At 41.0% G+C, this 19,143-nt stretch overlaps 1 protein-coding gene across 5 annotated transcripts in view; it reads left to right on the top strand.

Annotated features, from left to right (window-relative positions):
- The window catches only part of GHR (growth hormone receptor), a 269,116-nt gene extending 258,124 nt beyond the window's left edge, over positions 1-10,992 (top strand). For all 5 annotated transcript variants that reach the window (XM_045999831.1, XM_045999832.1, XM_045999829.1 and 2 more), the window contains 3 exons: positions 2,313-2,403; positions 7,249-7,318; positions 7,618-10,992. In XM_045999831.1, the coding sequence (XP_045855787.1) occupies positions 2,313-2,403; positions 7,249-7,318; positions 7,618-8,589 (1,133 nt within the window). In that variant the 3' untranslated portion in view covers positions 8,590-10,992. The remainder of the gene's footprint in view (positions 1-2,312; positions 2,404-7,248; positions 7,319-7,617) is intronic.
- The last annotated feature ends 8,151 nt before the right edge of the window (positions 10,993-19,143 follow it).

The raw sequence follows: 19,143 nt of genomic DNA, 5'->3' as shown, positions 1-19,143 counted from the left end.
AAGTTTATTGTGATGCCATTTAATTCAGTTAAGCATAGATCTCTCAACTGATTCTTCCTTCCACGTTAAAGAAAAGTGAAGGTCTAGCTTTGTTATGTTCCTGAGTATGTTATTGATAGAAAAACTTACAGATAACACAAGATACTAAATGGCGTTCTCTCCTCCACTAATTCTTTATAATAACCATCATATCTCCCTTAGGGATTTTAATAACTGAATAAGAAAATAAAAATAACAAAGGAATATTACAAAATAAAATCCTACTTTTAATAAAGCAACATGGAGGACATGGGGAGATGGAGAGGAGAGGGAGTTGAGGGAAACTGGAAGGGGAGATGAACCATGAGAGACTATGGACTCTGAAAGACAACCTGAGGGTTTTGAAGGGGCGGGGGTGGGAGGTTGAGGAACCAGGTGGTGGGTAATAGGGAGGGCACGTACTGCATGGAGCACTGGGTGTGATGCCAAAACAATGAACACTGTTATGCTATAAATAAACAAATAAAAAAATAAATAAAGCAACATTAAAGTCAATTCTACCTGTCTTTTCGTGTAAAGCAGATAACCCTGAGTTGGAGTGAAGGGTAACTTCCTACACTGTTGTTGGGAAGGCAAATTGGAGCAGCCACTTGGGAACACAGTATGGAGTCTTAAGAAGAGAGTATTAAAATATAGAGTGTTAAAAATGGAAATATCGGGGCACCTGGGTGGCTCAGTGGGTTAAAGCCTCTGCCTTCAGCTCAGGTCATGATCCCAGAGTCCTGGGATCGAGCCCCAGATCGGGCTCTCTGCTCAGCAGGGAGCCTGCTTCCACCTCTCTCTCTCTCTCTGCCTGCCTCTCTGCCTACTTGTGATCTCTCTCTGTCAAATAAATAAATAAAATCTTTTTAAAAAAAATTTGAAATACCATATAATCCAGTAACTCCACTACTGGGTATTTACCCAATGAAAACACCAGTTTTGTTCATCAGCTACTAGTGGACATTAGGCTGCCTCTGTTATCTTAGCTATTATAAATAATGCTGCAATGAGCATGAGAGATAGACAGATTGATCACATCTTTATCCATTATAGTATATTAGCCATAGTGAGGACGAAAGCTCACTATTCACAACAACACAGATGAAGCTAGATGGTATGATGCTAAGTGAAATAAGTAGGACAGAGAAAGACACATACCCTGTGATTTCATTTATATGTGTAATCTAAAAAACCAAAATAAATGAACAACAAAGCAAAGCAGAAACAGACTCATAAATACAGAAAACAAACTCGTGGTTGCCAGAGGAGAGGACATGTGGGAGGTTAGGTGAAACTGATGAAGGAGATTAAGAGGTACAGACTTTCAGTTATAAAATGAATAAGTCACAAGGATGAAAAATGCATCATAGGGAGCGTAGGCAGCAATATTGTAATGGCGTTGTACGGTGACAGGAGGTAACTACAGTTATCACAGTAAGCACTGAATAATGTATAAAATTGTTGAATCACCTGTTGTACACTTGAAACTAATAGAACATTGTATATCAACTTTATTTCAGTTAAAAAGTGGAGAACACTAGGAACCTACTGCGGGTAGCTGGTAGCCACTTGGTCTTAAGAAATGAAATTGAAGTTTTGTGAACAAATTCCCCCAATTCTGCTACCAAGTAGAAGATGGGAGCCCCTGTAGTGATCTTCCTCCATCAAAGGATATTTTGTAATCTGCAAAATATGTCTACATGTCTAAGTTTCGGTCTTGATTCAAAAATAGAAGCTTTGCCCCCATCTTTTTGATGGATCCTTAGTCTGGAGGGTAAAAAAATATTACCATACATAAGATAGATGATAGATAGATAGATAGATAGATAGATGGATAGATAGATAGAAGGGAAGGAAGGGAGGGAGGGAGGAAGCGGGGAAGGAAAGAAGGATAAACCAAGTGGACATCATTTGGGTAAAGTAGTATGTTAACAAACAGCATTTCTTTCTAGAGCCGAAGCCACTAATGATACACCCTGAACGCATAAGGTGCTTAAAACAGTTGTTGTGGACTTTTTATATAAACATGGATTGTGCTTAAACTGTTTGCTTTTTCTTCATTTTGATTTTTTTTCATATGTGAAAAGATTTAAAGAAGTGAACAAAGATACCCTTGAAACAGCGGATACTCCTACATCATTATATTCTGTTTTAGTGGTTATCAAGAGAAATCACTGACTTTACTAGATGAATATAAACTAAGAAATATTTTTATGTGAAAAAGAAAAGTAAAATGTAAACATCAACTATTCCTAATTCTATGAGTGAGATAATATTCTTTTCTGTTTCAGATTTCCAGTTTCCATGGTTCTTAATTATTATCTTTGGAATACTTGGGCTAACGATGATATTATTTTTATTCATGTTTTCTAAACAGCAAAGGTAGGTGTGAAAAAGTCTATTTAGATGTTTTTGCCAGTGTTTAGATTTCCCAATGTGTTTCCATTTGTTTATTTGATATTTCTTTTGCAAATCATGAGTAAAAATTTTAATTAATGCAGTAAAATATTATCACTAGTTACGCATTTGCCACTTTGTTGTGTTCATCATAGAGAATTGCTGGGTGTCTGTTCTACCTGGGAAAATGCATAGGACAAGGAGACTGAGGCTAGTGGCCACATACCTTGTGATCGGCTCCTCCTTAACAGGACTGTCATCTCAGAGCTGCCCCTTGATCTGTTCCAAGTCCTGAACGAGCTGGCCCATTCATTCTAGAACAACGGAGTGGTACTGAATCTTTAGCTAAGTTTAACACAGTCCTATTGGACAAGCAAATGTTAGTGGCAAACAAAAGCCACCTAAATAATTTAATCGAATAAAACCATCTTAGACTTAATATAATGGAGTTTTTTAGTAAAGCCGGGTTTTATTGAAATTATTAAATTTAATTAAATTATTACAGATTATGCACATTTGTAAATACAGTTAAAATTCTTTCTAAATTTGAAGAGATTGTCTTCTATATTCTCTTGGTATCCCGACTCAGGTCTTAGTCATTATTCTGATTGATCTTGTTTGAGTCTCTTAACCTCTGTGGGCTCATGGGTAATAAAAGCATGTTGGACTGTATAACCCTTAAATTTCCCTTGAGCTGTAGAACTATCACTGTTTTTCTTCCTGAAAGAAATCCCACACAGACTACAGGAAATTATAATACAAAATACAGGAAAAATATTGGAGAAGTTATTAGTACCAGTTGCAAATTTTCTTACATTTAGAGTATTTTTTAAGTCCCATGGGTTCATCCTGCCCCTTCTAGAATGAGGGTGACTAACACTCCCAGTTTGCCTGGAACTTTTCCTGGTGTGAACACTGAAAATCCTGTGCCTTGGAAAACCTCCCAGTTGCAGACTAACCAAGATGGTGGGTCACCATACCTAGAACTGAAGACACTTTCTCCAGCTGAAGCCTAGAGGCATCTGCAAATCAAAACAGGATGTATGTGAATACATTGCAAAAGCTTTTTAATTGGAGTTGCATCTCCAGTTCTATAATGTAAACCAGTGGGAAAGCAGAATTCATTCTGCAGAATTCCATTTTGCATCTAGCTTTTTAGCAACAATTCTTTTATAAGCACAAGTATTATAAAGCAAGACAATACAGTTTTCAGTCGTTTGGGGAAAAAATAGTAAATACATTTATAGAATCTTAAGTAATTTATATATTTATGTAATGCCAACCACAAAGGAGGCAGATTATTCTGTTGATTAATTTGCGTGTATCGATCTGTACAGTTGGTGGGCTAATTTACATGTAACTACAGTAGATATGCGCACTATATATATATGAAGTAATTCACTCCTAACATTAGCTGTCAGTTTTGAGTGATTGCGAAGGCCATGTAAATTTGTTTTGTTAATTATATTAGCTAACAAGGTTTCAAAGAAAAAATAATTCACTCAACAAAGAGAATTTTGAAAATATATTAACCTTTGTACAGAAGTGTGTTCCCTAAGGATAATGAAGTTCTTAACTTTGACGCTTTGAATTACCAAATTGTAAAATTGCTCTGAAATCTTTATTGTACTCTCAAATTTCCTGTACTAAATTAAGTTCTCTGTAGAAAAGAATTAGTTTTGTTCTTTCATTTGCCTCTAAAAACCCTTGTCATGGTCTCCATTTCTGTGTTCCAATGAAAGTAGGAAACGGGAGAAGACAGTTGTCAGCAGGTGTGGAAAGAGCATGAAGTTCTAATCATTAAAATGATACCCCAAAGAACGAGGTACTTACGTCAGCCTTCCCTAGAATGTTAGGGCTCGAAAGGGCTTCAGGTCCTGCCTGTTGTTGGAAGTGTTGAGCCCGGGCCACTTTTCCCTTTCCAGATCATTAAGAATCAGCTGTAGCAAGATTTATAATGTAATGTGGATTTGAATAAAAACGGTAGAAGAGTCACAGAGTTTCATGCCAGTTTATCCGTACTGTGTTGTCAGTTGTTTCCACCGTATGGTTCATCCCAGCCTTGGAGCTGTTACTAATCAGGAGAGGAAGAACTGGATTGGCCACACTGGCCACCCAAAAGCCGGACTCGGCCCGCAGATCCTCATGTGTCGTTGCTTTGTGTTACGTGGATTTGCTACAAAATGTTTACACGCTCGGGATTTTCCACACAAAAATCCAGATTTCCAGGGGGTCTTTATCAACTGAAATATCTGGTGAAACTCGGTTGATATTCCTGAATGGCAACCTGGGCTGAAGCGGAGGACCAGCCGTTCCTTTCCGGAAGGGCCTGTGTTCTCCCTCACCATTCCCACCGCCCTCTGACCTTGCCCCAGGTCTCCTTCGTTCATTTGCATGACCTGCTTGGGCCCTAAAGGCCACAGTGTCCGTCGCCCTGGCACGAAGCCTGCCATCACACCCAGATAGCTAGCATGTGCACGATCCTGGGAAAAAATTGAGAGGCACACGTAACAAAGTCAAGCGTCAGACGTTCGGGAATCTTTGCTTCCTCTCATTAAAATTGTGCTGCATTTTTCTATGTTTTTGACATTTAAAGTATTCATTGAGAGACACACGGCAGGATGACACAGCAGGATGACAGAAGGCAAAGCGCCTGGGTTTTGGAGTTAGGTACTTTGGATTTGGGCCCCAGCTATGCCAAGAATTAACGTATGATTTAAATACATTCCTTAAATCTCTAAATCTTTCCATAGATCATGTTAACTGCCTCCCTAGTAGTTATAAGAATTAAACAAAATAACCAGGTGGTGGGTGATAGGGAGGACACGTATTGCATGGAGCACTGGGTGTTGTGCAAAAACAATGAATACTGTTACGTTGAAAAAAATAAATAAATTTATTAAAAAAAAAAAGAATTAAACAAAATGTTTAGTGTGTGGTTGACAAACTTGTGTTATAAAGGGCCAGAGAGTACACTTTTAGGCTTCTGGGGCCATGCAGTCTCAGTCACAACTCCTCAGCTCTGCCACCGTGGCATGAGAGAGCAGTCATAACAATAGGTAGACTAGTGAATATGACCATGTTCCAATAAAACTTTATTTACAAATACAGAGCGCAGACCTGATTTGGCCTTCAGGCCATTCTTTGCCAGTCCACAAGTTAGTGCCAAATATATCTTATGGAGTCTGGTTTATCAGAGGCATTCAAAAAAATGGTAGCAGTTATTATTAATAATTTGTATTTTTCCTGTATCTTCTATTCACTGGTACAAATTTGTCTTAACACTTGCCCCACTAAGTAAACCTAGTGGAGACCACTTACAGCAATTTAAAAAACAGAATTTGGCTTTTTCCTTCGTTCGGTAAAAAGGCAGATGGAAATATTCAGAGCGTGGGTTCCCTATTGAATAGACTTGACTGTCCATTCACATTTTTTTTTTAAGATTTTATTTATTTATTTGACAGACAGAGATCACAAGTAGGCAGAGAGGCAGGCAGAGAGAGAGGAGGAAGCAGGCTCCCTGCTGAGCAGAGAGCCCGATGTGGGACTCGATCCCAGGACCCTGAGACCATGACCTGAGCCGAAGGCAGAGGCTTTAACCCACTGAGCCACCCAGGCGCCCCGACTGTCCATTCACATTTAATGGAATATCAACTAATGTCCCAAATGCAGTTTATCCTCCCTGCCCAGCGGTGGCATCTCTGACTCACAGGGTTTTTTAAAACAATAGATGAGTTGACTAGAATTGCTAATCTCCAAGCTTTTTTTTTTTCCCAGAGCTGCAATGTTAATTTTAAGACATAAATTGTAGTTAACGCTATTAATGAACTAGATAAATGAGGTGTTCAGATTTATTCAGGAAATGTTTATTGAGCACCTTCTACGTGCCAGGAATTGTTCTAAGTGTTAGGGATACGATAAAGTGCAAGCCAGGCAGAATAGACCTTGAAATGAATAACAGTCAAAAAATAATTTGAAGGGGTTCCTGGGTGGCTCAGTCGGTTAAGCATCTGCCTTCGGCTTAGGTCATGATCCCAGGGTTCTGGAATGAAGCCCCAAATCAGACTCTGCTCAGCAGGAAATCTGTTTCTCCCTCTGCCTAATGCTTCCCCGCTTGTGCTTGTTTGCTCACTGTCAAATCAATAAATAAAATCTTTAAAAATCATAATTTAAATATTTAGAACAGAAAATTTAAGTGCATGATAAAATTGGATATAAAGATCCATATTGATCAGTTAGAGATAGTTCAAATTCAGTCTTTCCCAACTGTAATGAACCCTGCAATGACACCTGGTTTATGAGATCATCTTAAATAATTATATAATAATGTGAGCCACGCAGTGGAAACTTAGGTCCGTCCATCCTTTTTTGAGGGTGCAAGTAATTTTGAGTCCAGGTGTATTGGCTCTTCCTTCTTTTTCTTTTCTTTCTACCTCTTCTCTGCAAATTACTCATGAGATGTACATTAAAATTACCATCCTTATAGATGAAATGGAAATTGGCTTTCGATGGAATCAAATTTCTCATCGCAAATACTAATGCTGGCTCTCAATAAAGACAAAAGGGGGAAAAACGATTTTAGGAAACCATGTTTTATTTAAATTGGCTTCACATGAGGGCTTCTCTGTTGATTTTTGTTCTTTTATTTTCTTCTATAGTTTTTCCTCATCATTTATTACTCAGTATTTTCTTTCTCATATTCTGCATATGTAGAGCACCAGAAAACTTGGAATAAGTAATACTGCCACCAACATTTTATTCCTATCTTTTGACATAAGAGAATGTCTAATTCTATAGATATGTCAAACCAAAATTTCATTTGTTTTCAAGGATTAAGATGCTGATCCTTCCCCCTGTTCCAGTTCCAAAGATTAAAGGAATTGATCCAGATCTCCTCAAGGTACTTAATTAATTATCTAAGTGACAAAGACCATTGTCTTCTGTTGAGAGCTTTTGCAAGCTCTATGTATCATGTTTCATTTTTAACCTCTCTGGAGAAAAATGTTCCCAAATAACAGATCTTAAAATCATAAGAAAGTCTTACATATTTAAAAGTTCTACACTAATGTGTTTCGCATTATGTGGTTTTGTTACTATTGTTCTTATCATAACCATAATTTCAGCCTGAGTGTTATTTGTCAAATCCTTTCATCATTGTAAGTTTCTTTTCATAGATCTCATTTTCTTTCTGTTTCCTAGGAAGGAAAATTAGAAGAGGTGAACACAATATTAGCCATTCATGACAACTATAAACCTGAATTCTACAACGATGACTCTTGGGTTGAATTCATTGAGCTGGATATTGATGACCCAGAAGAAAAGACTGAAGGATCAGACACAGACAGACTTCTCAGCAATGACCATGAGAAGTCACTTAACATCCTTGGGGCAAAGGATGATGACTCTGGACGTACCAGCTGTTATGAACCTGACCTTCTGGAGGCTGACTTCAATGCCAGTGACGTGTGTGACAGTACTTCAGAGGTTGCTCAGCCACAGAGGTTAAAAGGGGAAGTAGATCTCTTGTGCCTTGACCAGAAGAGTCAAAATAACTCACCTTCTGCTGATACTGCCCCTACCACTCAGCAGCCCAGTGTTATCCTGGCAAAGGAAGACAAACCAAGACCACTTCTTATCAGTGGAACTGAGTCAACTCATCAAGCTGCCCATCCTCAGCTGAGCAATCCGAGTTCACTGGCGAACATCGACTTTTATGCCCAGGTAAGCGACATCACTCCAGCCGGGAGTGTGGTCCTTTCCCCGGGCCAAAAGAATAAGGCAGGGATGTCCCCATGTGACAGTCCTCCGGAAGTGGTCTCACTCTGCCAAGCGAACTTCATCATGGACAGTTCCTACTTCTGCGAGGCAGATGCCAAAAAGTGCATCACTGTGGCCCCTCACGTCGAGGCTGAATCACGTGCAGAGCCCAGCTTTAACCAGGAAGACATTTACATCACCACAGAAAGCCTTACCACTACCGCTGGCCAGTCTGGGACAGCAGAGCAGGCGCCGAGCTCCGAGAGGCCCGTCCCGGACTACACCTCCATTCACATCGTGCAGTCTCCACGGGGCCTCGTGCTCAATGCCACGGCCTTGCCCTTGCCTGACAAGGAGTTTCTCTCATCGTGCGGCTACGTGAGCACAGACCAACTGAACAAAATCATGCCGTAGCCTTTCCCGGGTTTCCCACAAGGTCCATATTTAATGGGAAAGAGTCCGCTGGGGCATGAGTGCTTAAACCAAAACAATGTTTAAACCTTTCTGGGGGGGATAGGGGAGTGGATTCTAAATGCCTTTTCCTGAAATGTTGAAACATGATATTAAAAAAGAGAAGAAGAAGAAGGCCTAACGAGATCGATATTCCTATTGTGAATTGTAAATATTTTTAAAGAACTGTCTCAAAGACTGTTTAGTGGCGGTGATTGTCTTGTTAATGTGGGTGTTAATTTTGTGATACTAAGCATAGAATGGCTGTTTTTAATGTATAGTGAATCATGCTTTTTGAAAAAGCGAAAAATCAGGTGGCTTTTGCAGTTCAGGAAAATGGAATGCAAATCAGAGCACAGGCTAATTTTTTTTTTTTAAGTAATTGGGAACTAAAATTATAGGTAAGAAGGCAAAAAAAATAGTTTGGATATGTGAAACATTTATTTTGACATAAAATTTATAAAGATATTTTTAATAATTTACACTTCAAGCATGGCTATTTTCTATCACACGATACACTGTGTACTGTAGTTCATGCAGACCCCTGGAAAGAATGTAGCGACTACAGTTAAAAGCTAGTTTACTGCTTTGGTCAGTACACCTAAAGAAAAACAAATAAACAAGTTAGTTTTTTACCAGGCCCTTTTTATACCTCCCCAACTCCTTAAACAGTTCTGAAAGGATTGTAGTTACCTGCATTACTGGAACAGGCTCATCTTATTTAAATTTTTTAAAAATTATTTGTTAGTAGAGAAAACTTAAAGACAGAGGCACCAGTCAAACCAAAACAGGCAGACAAAAAACTCTTTCTTGCCCAAATTTTGGTTCCTGTCAGAAAGCTCCATACTGGGAGAAGTGGGAAGGCGAGCCGGGCCCTCGGGGCAGGCTGCTTGGGTGCTCCGGCTGCACGTGGAGGGAGTTTTGGGGGCAGACAGATCATGAGGAGTAGGCCCCAGAACCTCTGTTGTAGCATCTCTTCAGACAGGACTTGATTTTGTTACATGGTTACCGAAGAAGGGAATAAAGTACAAGAAGCATTTTGTAAGTTGAAGCAGGTGGAAGTGAAGTTAAACCAGATCGTGGAATAAAAAGTTCGAGAAAGAGGTTTTTGTTTCACAGCCGATAGCTAGACATAGACCCGCTCTTCCTGGTAACAAGAAACAGACGAAACGAGATTTTAAATCCCCACCGAGAAGTCCGAAATGTCTTAAACCCATAGCGGAAACTTCTTTCCTCACCAAACCCTTTCTCGGGTTTATTTGAAGTAGCAAACAAAGAAGTCTCCTCATTTTTTATTTCCCCTCTGAGTTGCTTGGCCTCAGAGCGTGTAGTCAGAAGGAAAAGAAGTGTCCTGAAGTAAGGTATAAATTATTGTTCAGTCCCTTAGTAATCTCAGCACCATTCGTAGGGAGCTTCGGGATCGCTCCCCAAAAGGTTTGTCAAAGGAGAAGAATCTCATCTCACTGAAGAATGCTTCTCACTTTAAGTTTGGTTTGGTTTTCTTTCTTTTTTTTTTTTTTTTTTTTTACATTTAATGAAACTTTAAAGTTAGCTGTAACTTAAATAGTATTTGCCATTTAGCTCAGACCTTTTTAGGAAACAGGCTTAATGGTTGGTAATTTTAAATTCCCTCTTTCTTGCAGGAAGGACAGTGAAAAGCTAGAACTGGGTGTTCCAAGTTCAACATGTTACTTTGTAATAGGTGTTTAATAGGTTTTCTGCTACCTTGCTGCTATGGTTTTCTCTAAGAGCTACGTAATTTAGTTTCATATACAATTTCATCCGTGTAGAACCTAATTCAACTTAAAACTGTGTGCTTGGGAAAACTATCTTACTATTTCACAATAGGCTGACAACAATTTCTATAGCCAAAAATAGCTAAATACCTCAATCAGTCTCAGAATGTCATTTTGGTACTTTGCTGGCCACACAAGCCATTATTCACTAGTATGACTAGTTGTGTCCTGCAGTTTATATTTAACTTTCCTTATGTCTGTGGATTTTTTTCCTTCAAAGTTTAATAAATTTATTTTCTTGGATTCGTCGTGGCATGCTCCTATCGTCAAACACCCACATGAAAAGCTCCTTCAACCAGACTGCAGACTCTTCGGTTCTTCTCACTGGAAGGGGTGCTTGGCACGATTGGCTTGAACACATTGGCAGTGGATGTGGGGATTTTTACTATGTGCTGGCAGCTCCCTACCTCTCTTTTTTGAGGAAACAGGAGCCCAGCTCAAAAATATGATTCTGGCTTGCCTGGACTGTGCCTTCTCCTCAGGCTGCTACACCCCACGGGCAGAGGCTCTTAGAGCCATACTTTGTGTGCATCATAGCTTGCGTGACATGGGGAGTGGGGGCCGTGAGGAGGAAAACGTCTTGAGCACTTTTTTTTTAAGATTTTATTTATTTATTTGACAGAGAGAGAGAGATCACCCAGAGGCAGAGAGAGGGGGAAAGTCGGCTCCCTGCTGAGCAGAGAGCCCAATGCAGGGCCCGATCCCAGGACCCTGAGATCATGACCCGAGCCAAAGGCAGAGGCTTAACCCACTGAGCCACCCAGCCACCCCTTGAGCACTATCTTTAAGCGACATTTCTAGCTGGAGCCTGTTGCCTGGGAGGAGGGAAAGCAGCTCCTCCTGTACCAGCACACATGAGCACAAGTCGGTCTGTCAGACTAGATGCTTGTCATCATGGGAAGCACATACGTCAGGCCTGTGTGGGGAGGCTAGGCAGATGGGTTGTGTAGGAGCCTGAGGGAGTGGGAAAGCCATGAAGCAGATTCCTCCTCAGAAGACAGGCTCCAGGCGAGTTACCTAATAAATCGCAGTCTCTTGTGCAGGCACTGGGTCCTGAGGAGTGAGTCTGACAGCATCGCGAAGCCCACGGAACAATTATTTATTACCGTGGCAAGTTGAGTGCAGACTGCCTCAATTCTTCATTTACACTAGAGGGTTTACATTCAATATGGAAATAAAAGTTCTCTACCGGTCGTGTCTGCCCTTTCAGCAACTATTACCTCAAAGAACCAGGGGTGAAGCCTGAGGAGTTCCTACTTCCTCATTTGGAGATATGGTTTAGAACATCATCTCCTTTCTGTCACAAAGGTATTGGAACATGCACTGCCTTAACATTTGCAAGCAAAAGCTCACCACTTGAAGCACCCAACATTGATTTCTTACATACGCTCTACAGAAGTCAGCCTTGTGATGTTACAGGCTTATCATTCACATGACGTGCTTTGAGGTGTCAAGAGGGAAGGCAGGGGAAGGCCTGTTTATTTCCCTTGGATTGAAAAGAGTTCAGCCCTTTCTATGACAGAAGTTAGTGACATGTCGAAGACGACTACACATGTGTTTCTGTGTGTAAACTTCTCAGTGGTTCTACTAAGACATCCTAACACCAAAGTCTATTCACATGTTATGGTATTTACATATTTATATAGTTGTACGCCAAAATACTAAACGTTTATGTTCTCTGTGTAGGCTAAGAAATAGGGGGGAAATTGCACATTACTTAAATCTAAATGCTTCAGCTTAGAATCCAAGAGTCTACATAATTTGCTCAGTCTTCTTTGCCAGCTTAATATGGAAAGGCTGCATATAAAGGGTACAGCTTCTGAGTAAGAATGTGACCTTTGGTTTCAGCTCTGTCCTGGAAATCTAGTAACAGTATTATGCCAACTATATTAATGTAGGCAATTACCATCTGCCTGTGCCTCTTTCTGCACCTGAGAAGTTCCCCATTAACCAAACCTGCCTGTCTGAATTTTCCTCATCCTTCATGCAATCCCCAGTTCCTTTCAGCGTAAGTGAACATTCCCTGCTCTAAACCGTTTTTAATGGTGTTTATAACACTCTGGTCATTAGCTCAACTAACAACCATGTAAGATGGATTTACCAACATGTCTTCTGGGGCATAACTGTTCTCTGAAATGTTCTTATATGAGTAATTCTGTGGTCACGGAAGTTTGGAAAACATTTCCTACTACACTTGCGTCTGGGAGAGCCAGTGTGCCTCTTGACATTCTAAAGCTTCTACAACACACACACACAGACACACACACCTGTTTAAATTTAACGCATCATTTCCTACTTTATTTAAGAGAAAAAAATACAATGGTGAAAGAATACTATTATTGCTGTATCTATTAACATTTGGGAAAAGCTGCTCTGAGAATTCGTAGACCTAACATGAAATAAAGTTATAATGACTTTCAGATGATTCTGAACAAAGCATCTTTATGTGATGCCATTAAACTTACTTTCTCCATAAAAACTTCTTAAATAAAAAGCAAAGCAGCCATCTCTCTGAAGTAAACACAGATTCTTTGCAACTCAGATATGTAACTGTTTTTCATACATGGAATGATGTTTTCTAAGCGCTCAGAGGTCGTTGACCATTTGTTGTCTTCTCTGTAGCAATGACTAGCTCTTTGCTGAAACTGACTGCATTTCCCGCCTCTTCCCTGGAAGACTGGAGGAGGAGGATGAACACATGGGACTTACCAACATCAACAAATTCTCAGTCTTCCTCGGTGCACCTAGTTTTGTCTGAAAGGTTTACAACACAGAGATGCTTATATCACTCTCTGTGAAGAGAAGCATATTTTGCTGTAAAGCTACAGAATTATAGGTGCCTGGTATTACCTGAACAAAAATAATTCACTCCTTACCGCTGTCCACTGAGTTAAAAAAAAAAAAAAATTGGGTGCCTGGGTGGCTCAGTGGGTTAAGCCTCTGCCTTCGGCTCAGGTCATGATCTCAGAGTTCTGGGATCAAGTCCCGCATCGGGCTCTCTGCTCGGCAGGGAGCCTTCTTCCTCCTCCTCCTCCTCTCTCTCTCTCTCTCCACCTACTTGTGATCTCTCTCTGTCAAATAAATAAAAATCTTAAAAAAAAAAAAATTACCCAACAGAACTTCAAACGTAATAGACTTTTGCACAGTAGTCCCAGGAGGCAGTCTTTGTAGGATACATAGAAAAACAATTTTCTATCGATTTCTTTTTTTAAAATCTGTGCATGAATCACTCTGTGGGCATGAAGAGATTTTACTAGCATCTTCTGTAAGCATGAAATAATTTGTCAGGAAATTGCATGCACTTTGGCTTTCCCAATAGTACTGTCATCAAAAATCCAAAGGAGAAAGATCTGTATTGTTAGCTTTTTTTTTTAATGCTACCAAATGATAAAAATGTTTTGTATAGGATTTGATTTCATAAAGCACTTTCATATGTAGTATTTCATTTAAACAAGAAGTCTCTGTTGTAGGCCACTCAAGACTTTACTTTTTTTTTTTTTTAATCTTACTGACTCCAGAATCTATTTATTTATTTATTTATTTATTTATTTGACAGAGATCACAAGTAGGCAGAGAAGCAGGCAGAGAGAGAGGAGGAAGCAGGCTCCCTGCCTAGTAGAGAGCTCAATCCCAGGACCCCAGGACCATGATCCAAGCCAAAGGCAGAAGCTTTAACCCACTGAGCATCCAGGCACCCCAAGACTTTACTTTTAACATTTTGCAGGAGAGAAGACCAAGGCTCAGAAAACTAAGAGATTTTCCTGGAGTTAACTAACTAGTAAGACAAAAACACAGACCTTCAACTAGTCTTGTATTCTAAAAACAGGGGAGGTGATAACATTTCTTCATCAGCGGGAAAAGCTTCTGATCCTATTCAGAGTGTGGTGAAAATGGAAGATAGTTGTATAATCTCCATGGATCCCAAGAACTACCTGCTAAAGATGAAAGGTTCTTTTTCAGACAAACATAACCGGCGGCATATTGATAAATATTCAACAGCCACTTCTCTGGGGGAGAGAAGGGAGGTCAGATTTGTGGTGTTTGTCAATTTCCATCACGTAAATACTCTCAATGTGGCTGATTTCAAGCTATTTCATCACTGAACACAAAATTGGGAACAGATTGTACAGTAGGTCCTTGTGAGACCGTGTGAACCAGCTCAGCCTACCATTGAGTCTATGCAACCTTATAATTCCATCTAATGGAAGACATTTTTGATAATTAGTAGACACCATTTCTAGCTGACATTTATTAAAGCACTTACCATGTGCCAGACACTGGTCTAAGCACTTAGCATACATGAATTTAGTTTACTTCTTACAACCATCCAATGATGTAAATTCCATTATTCCAAGTTTGCTGATGTGGAAAGTGAGACAGACCTAGTTTAATGAATTTGACCAAAGTCACAAAATTAAGAAATATCAGAGGTGTGCCTGGGTAACTCACTTGGTTAAGCGTCCCACTCTCAGGTTTGACTCAGGTCATGATCTCAGGGTCATGGAATGGAGCCCCAGGTCTGGCTCCAAGCTCAGCAGGGAATCCTCTTTGGATTCTCTCCCTCTGCCCCTCCCCCCCAAATAAATAAATGAATAAATCTTTAAAAAGAAAGGAAAAGAAATATTGGAGCCAGGATACAAACACATGCACTCTAGCTCCTGAGCCTATGCTCTATACTCCGTGCTCACCTCCTTCCCGATGGTAATTGTGTCCAGAGTGGATGTATATGATGGGACGAAAGTCAGCCAACTACTGAGCACTTACTAATTCAAGCAGATAATTCACACTCGGTATTGTTAATCTTTATATAACACAGCATCATTCTCCCATACCCTCAGGGATAAGGATCTAGATTTACTATTTAGGGAAAACAGATTGGCAAAGGCTCCTTCTGAGTCTTCCATAGAACCATGATAATTTCATCTTGTGCCTCTCCCTTTGCTCCAAGTTTGCCGCTGACCATGAACAGGACTGGACCACAGACCTACTCCTTGTACTAATGATGCAGTGACTTGGGGTAGGTCAAATTTCTTGATACTCTCTGCTCCCTTGTTTACCAAAGCACCTCCAAAGTAGGCTATGAAGGAAGGTGTGATCCATGGTTCCCTTTCAGTCACCGAATGTGGAGGTGTAAGGGGAGAAGCAGACCCCAAGTGTTCATTCCCTGCCCATGAACTCAGTGCTTCCAGCTGACGATCCGTCAGAAGACGATCACAGGCTAGTTGGTAAGATAAGAGGCTGTGTAGGCCACCTCAAGCCTGATCCATATATGGGGAACCCCTCTCCTAAGAGGCCAGGGATGGCCCCCTTTTGGGGGCCGACAGCCAGTCATTGCCTCTCTCTCTGGACCTTGCTTTTCCCATTTGTTAAATGTCCTGGGCAGCTAATCCAGCAGTGTGCCGTTCAGTAGAGTAGCCGCTAGCCCCATGGGTCTTATAAGTATAAAACGTGCTGGATTTCTAAGACAGTACAAAAAACAAAAACATAAAGAACATAAAATATCTCATTAATAAATTCATATTTTGATAACATGTTGAAGTGATAATATTTTGGATATACTGGGTTAAATAAAATTTAGTACTAAAGAAATTGTAAAGGTTGTGATCAACTAGAGAATATCACAACATTCCCAGGGAAATTTTATTTTATGGAGCATGTGAACACATGAAGAAAGTAAACAAGGTTACTCTCATGTTACTTAATAGGGTTCCTCTCACGAACATCTGCAAGCCGTTGCTTTCCCCACCTTCCGTCCCAAGGTTTACCACTTTGAGAATCCAACCTCCTTCAAACCACTGAAGTGTGATCATCTCTCTTCTTTAGAAAATCCCTGCCTATTTCCACAAAGGTTGGTTTGTCTCATACCCCTATCTCCACCCCCAAGGGTGGACATACATCTTCCTTCACAGTTGAAAGGTAAAGACCTTGAGCTTCCTCAGTGTGTAAAAGTTCACGATGCTAGTGAGAGGCAGAAGCAGGCTTGGCTCTTGGTCTTCAAAGCCAGCCTTCTCATTAAACCACAGGGCTTCTGTCATGCCTCGCGGACTCCAGGGACAAGCGCATCCACAGATAATCGTCCAGGATGTAACACCGTAAAGAGGTTTTAAGAAGAGTTACCGTGTTCCTACTGTGCACCAGGGATTTTCTAGATGAAGAGGATAGGATAGAAGTGCAACACAGGTTCTGCCCTCAAGATCACAGTGTAGACGGTCAAACAGCCGATGCACAGTGAGAAATCCGTGTGAGCGCTCTACACCGAACCTAATGAAAGCACAGATAATCTGGGAAATAATCTGCCTGGAGTATTTGAGGAAGGTTTTGGCATAAACTGAAGAAAAAAAGGGACGGTCATATGTACTGCTCACATTTCTGCCCACTGGAAGGATTTTTCTTCACTATTGTCTTTCTAGGACACTCCTGATTGTGACTATAAATGCAGTCGGTGCCAGCATATCACACAAAAGCATTTGTACCAGACGTGAATTTTTCTCTCCTTAGTCAACTGGTTATAAGAGATTGGCCATGAGATAGGGCACCTGGGTGGCTCAATCAGTTAAGCGACCAACTCTTGATTTTGGCTCAGGTCATGATCTCAGGATCGTAAATCTCACCGCCCACCCTTGCCTGAGCTCTGCCCCCAGCATGGAATCTGCTGGAGATTCTCTCTGCCCCTCCCCCTGTTCACGTGCTAAATAAATAAATAAAATCAAAGGAAGGAAGGGAGGGAAGGAAGGAAGGAAGGAGGGAGGAAGGGAGGAAGGAAGAAAGAAAGGAAGGAATTGCCCATGAGAGTACAGCAGTCTGAGAGACTGAGCAATAGGAAAGGCAGGAAGAGACGTTGTGGGTTTGAACCAACTGTTCATGCAAAACTCCTTGTGTGTTCAGTGGTCGCTCAAACCCACATTCACACCCCTTCCCCTTGATGATGGGTTGCTGCTGCACACTCCCAGACTGAAAGCATGATGAGCTCGTTAACGCATAGTTCATGACTGGTGGCTTGGGTCCATGGCCGTTCGATGCCCGTGGTCAGGCATTCAGACTGCCAGGATCCAGTATCAAACCAGGAGCCGTTTCTCAAAAAACAGAGGACAACAGAGAATACGGTTTGCTCCAAAACCCCTGGGATCTGGACTGTGATTCTCCTGCTGGTACTCTTCAGAAAGTCCATACGACAGTTGTGGTGTTGAGTAGTGTTGAAGCTGCTGTGTCACAGCTCCTGGGGGGCAGGGCTGCAGAAGCACCTCTTCTTCCTCTGGGCCCCCTAAAATCCAGCAGCTGTATGCACCACTCAGTAAGTGTTTCAGAGCAGCACAGTCAAAAGCAGTACATACGGTCTCCAAAATCCAAAGAATCTTGCCAAGCTTTTTAGTGTTCCCAGTTCATGATGCAATAACTAGTTTTATACTTTGAAAGGGATAGTTTGACATAGACCCCCCCACCCCCCGCCGCCGCCACCTCCGAATCATTTATATGCTTAGACCCTCCAGGCTAAGGAACAACACAAAGTGATACGGGGCAGGTAAGCGGCCAAGAGCCTTCTTCTAGCACAGGTTTTGGTGCTGAGACTGTTCCTCGGCTTCTTGACACCATGAATGGTTATTTGACGTCTTCACGTATCTTCTAGCTCCTTCCCTTTTATCTTACCTCACTGGCCCTTTGTTTCAGTTAAAACTCTTAGTTACAAGTAACAGAAACAAAAGGCTGGCTAAAGAATAAAGGAGATTTCTCTTTCTTTCTGTTTTTTTTTGAAGAGTTTTATTTATTTATTTGACAGAGAAAGAGGGATCACAAGTAGGCAGAGAGATAGAGTGCAGGAAGCAGGTCCCCGCTGAGCAGAGAGCCCGATGCGGGGCTCGATCCCAGGACCCTGGGATCATGACCTGAGCCAAAGGCAGAGGCTTTAACCCACTGAGCCACCCAGTGCCCCAAGGAGATTGATCTTTCAAGTCACAGTAATATCTCAGAAAATCCAAGAACAGGAGTGAAGAGTCTCATGATGAATCGAAATGAGAAATTGAAAAGGTGTCAAAATCCTGAAAGAAACTTCACTCCATCGTTTGGTCTCTCTCTCTCTCTCTGTCGTTCTCTTTCTCTCCCCCACTCCCCTGAGAACTTGATTTTCTGTTCCCCAGTGCAATTGGAAGTAAGAAGGCAGCCTCCACGCAGCTCCTTGGCTGATACCCCTTCTTTTCCAGAGGTGATCAAAAGAATAACTGATGATGTTTGAATTTCCATTTTAAACATCAGGAGGAGAATGGACTTTGCCCAGTTTGAGTTCAATTTTCATGTTCATTCATGTGTTGATGTGTCAGGTTTGGTGTTTTGTTTTATTTTGTTTTCTGGAGGAAGAGGTCACATACCATAATCAGAGATGCTAAAATTTTCAGAGAAAGGGGTTGGGTAGACATCGAACAAAACTATCTACTAGAATTATTTTCCCTCAGGGAAGAAGTTTCTTTCATTCTAGATTTTCATTTTTTTTCTTTATTTTCCTCATTGCCTTTTGGCATTAAACAAACATCTATGCCCAACTTCTTTTACATTTACTTACATCCTGAATTGACCTTTTGAGATTGACAGAAGCAATATGTTTTTGGAAGAGCAAGTGATGACTAGGGTCAACGTATGGAGAGAGGAATTAGCCACTTGCCAAGTTTGGGCTCCGGGTACCAGACCATCAGTCTAGAAGAAAACAGAATCCAGCCAGGTTTCTCTCATGGTG

The sequence above is a fragment of the Meles meles genome, chromosome 3 (assembly GCF_922984935.1).
Source record: "Meles meles chromosome 3, mMelMel3.1 paternal haplotype, whole genome shotgun sequence".
Taxonomy (NCBI): domain Eukaryota; kingdom Metazoa; phylum Chordata; class Mammalia; order Carnivora; family Mustelidae; genus Meles; species Meles meles.
This window is presented reverse-complemented; position numbering and strand designations above follow the sequence as displayed.